This window comes from Oryx dammah, unplaced genomic scaffold (genome assembly GCF_014754425.2).
Source record: "Oryx dammah isolate SB20612 unplaced genomic scaffold, SCBI_Odam_1.1 HiC_scaffold_3686, whole genome shotgun sequence".
In the NCBI taxonomy this organism is placed as follows: domain Eukaryota; kingdom Metazoa; phylum Chordata; class Mammalia; order Artiodactyla; family Bovidae; genus Oryx; species Oryx dammah.
Genome location: NW_024073686.1, coordinates 2427 through 3431, shown reverse-complemented (window position 1 = coordinate 3431; position 1005 = coordinate 2427). Strand labels below are relative to the sequence as shown.

At 63.0% G+C, this 1005-nt stretch overlaps 1 protein-coding gene across 1 annotated transcript in view; it reads left to right on the top strand.

Moving 5' to 3' along the window:
- The first annotated feature begins 525 nt into the window (after window positions 1-525).
- LOC120859861 (dihydrolipoyllysine-residue succinyltransferase component of 2-oxoglutarate dehydrogenase complex) overlaps window positions 526-1005 on the top strand; it is a 1327-nt gene continuing 847 nt past the window's right edge. Inside the window, exon 1 of the mRNA XM_040235791.1 lies at window positions 526-959. Within this exon, the coding sequence (XP_040091725.1) occupies window positions 526-959 (434 nt within the window). The remainder of the gene's footprint in view (window positions 960-1005) is intronic.

Here is a 1005-nt window from a genome sequence, read left to right as displayed (position 1 = left end):
GTCACAAGCTGGCCATCTCGACCCTGGAAGATCTGGCCGAAGGCTCCTTCCAGACCGTGATCGGCGAAATCGATTCGCTGGACCCGAAAAAGGTCGAGCGCATGATCCTGTGCAGCGGCAAGGTCTACTACGACCTGCTGGAGAAGCGTCGTGCCGAGGGTCGCGAGGACATCGCCATCATCCGTATCGAGCAGCTCTATCCGTTCCCGGAAGAGGATCTGGCCGAAGCGTTGGCGCCGTACAAGAACCTCAAGCACATCGTCTGGTGTCAGGAAGAGCCGATGAACCAGGGCGCGTGGTACTGCAGCCAGCACCACATGCGTCGCGTCGCCACTGCGCACAAGAAGGGCCTGTTCCTCGAGTACGCCGGCCGCGATGCATCGGCAGCGCCGGCTTGCGGTTACGCCTCGATGCACGCCGAGCAGCAGGAAAAACTGCTGCAGGACGCCTTTACTGTTTAACGCCTTCATCCGGTAGGTGGCGGGTGCCACCTACCGGTAAACCGAATTTAAGGAAACGCATACAATGGCTATCGAGATCAAAGCCCCAACCTTCCCGGAATCGGTTGCCGACGGCACCGTCGCCACCTGGCACAAGAAGCCGGGCGAAGCGGTCAAGCGCGACGAGCTGATCGTCGACATCGAAACCGACAAGGTGGTGATCGAAGTCCTGGCCGAGGCCGACGGCGTCCTGGCTGAAATCATCAAGAACGAAGGCGATACCGTTCTTTCCAACGAACTGCTGGGCAAGCTGACCGAAGGTGGCGCTGTCGCCGCTGCTCCGGCTGCTGCCCCGGCCGCTGCCGCCGCTCCGGCTCAGGCTGCCGCTCCTGCCGCCGCCGCTGGCGACGATGCCATCCTCTCGCCGGCCGCGCGCAAGCTGGCCGAAGAGAACGGCATCGACCCGAACAGCATCGCCGGCACCGGTAAAGGTGGCCGCGTGACCAAGGAAGACGTGGTCGCTGCCGTCGAAGCCAAGAAGAACGCGCCTGCCGCCGCTGCCAAG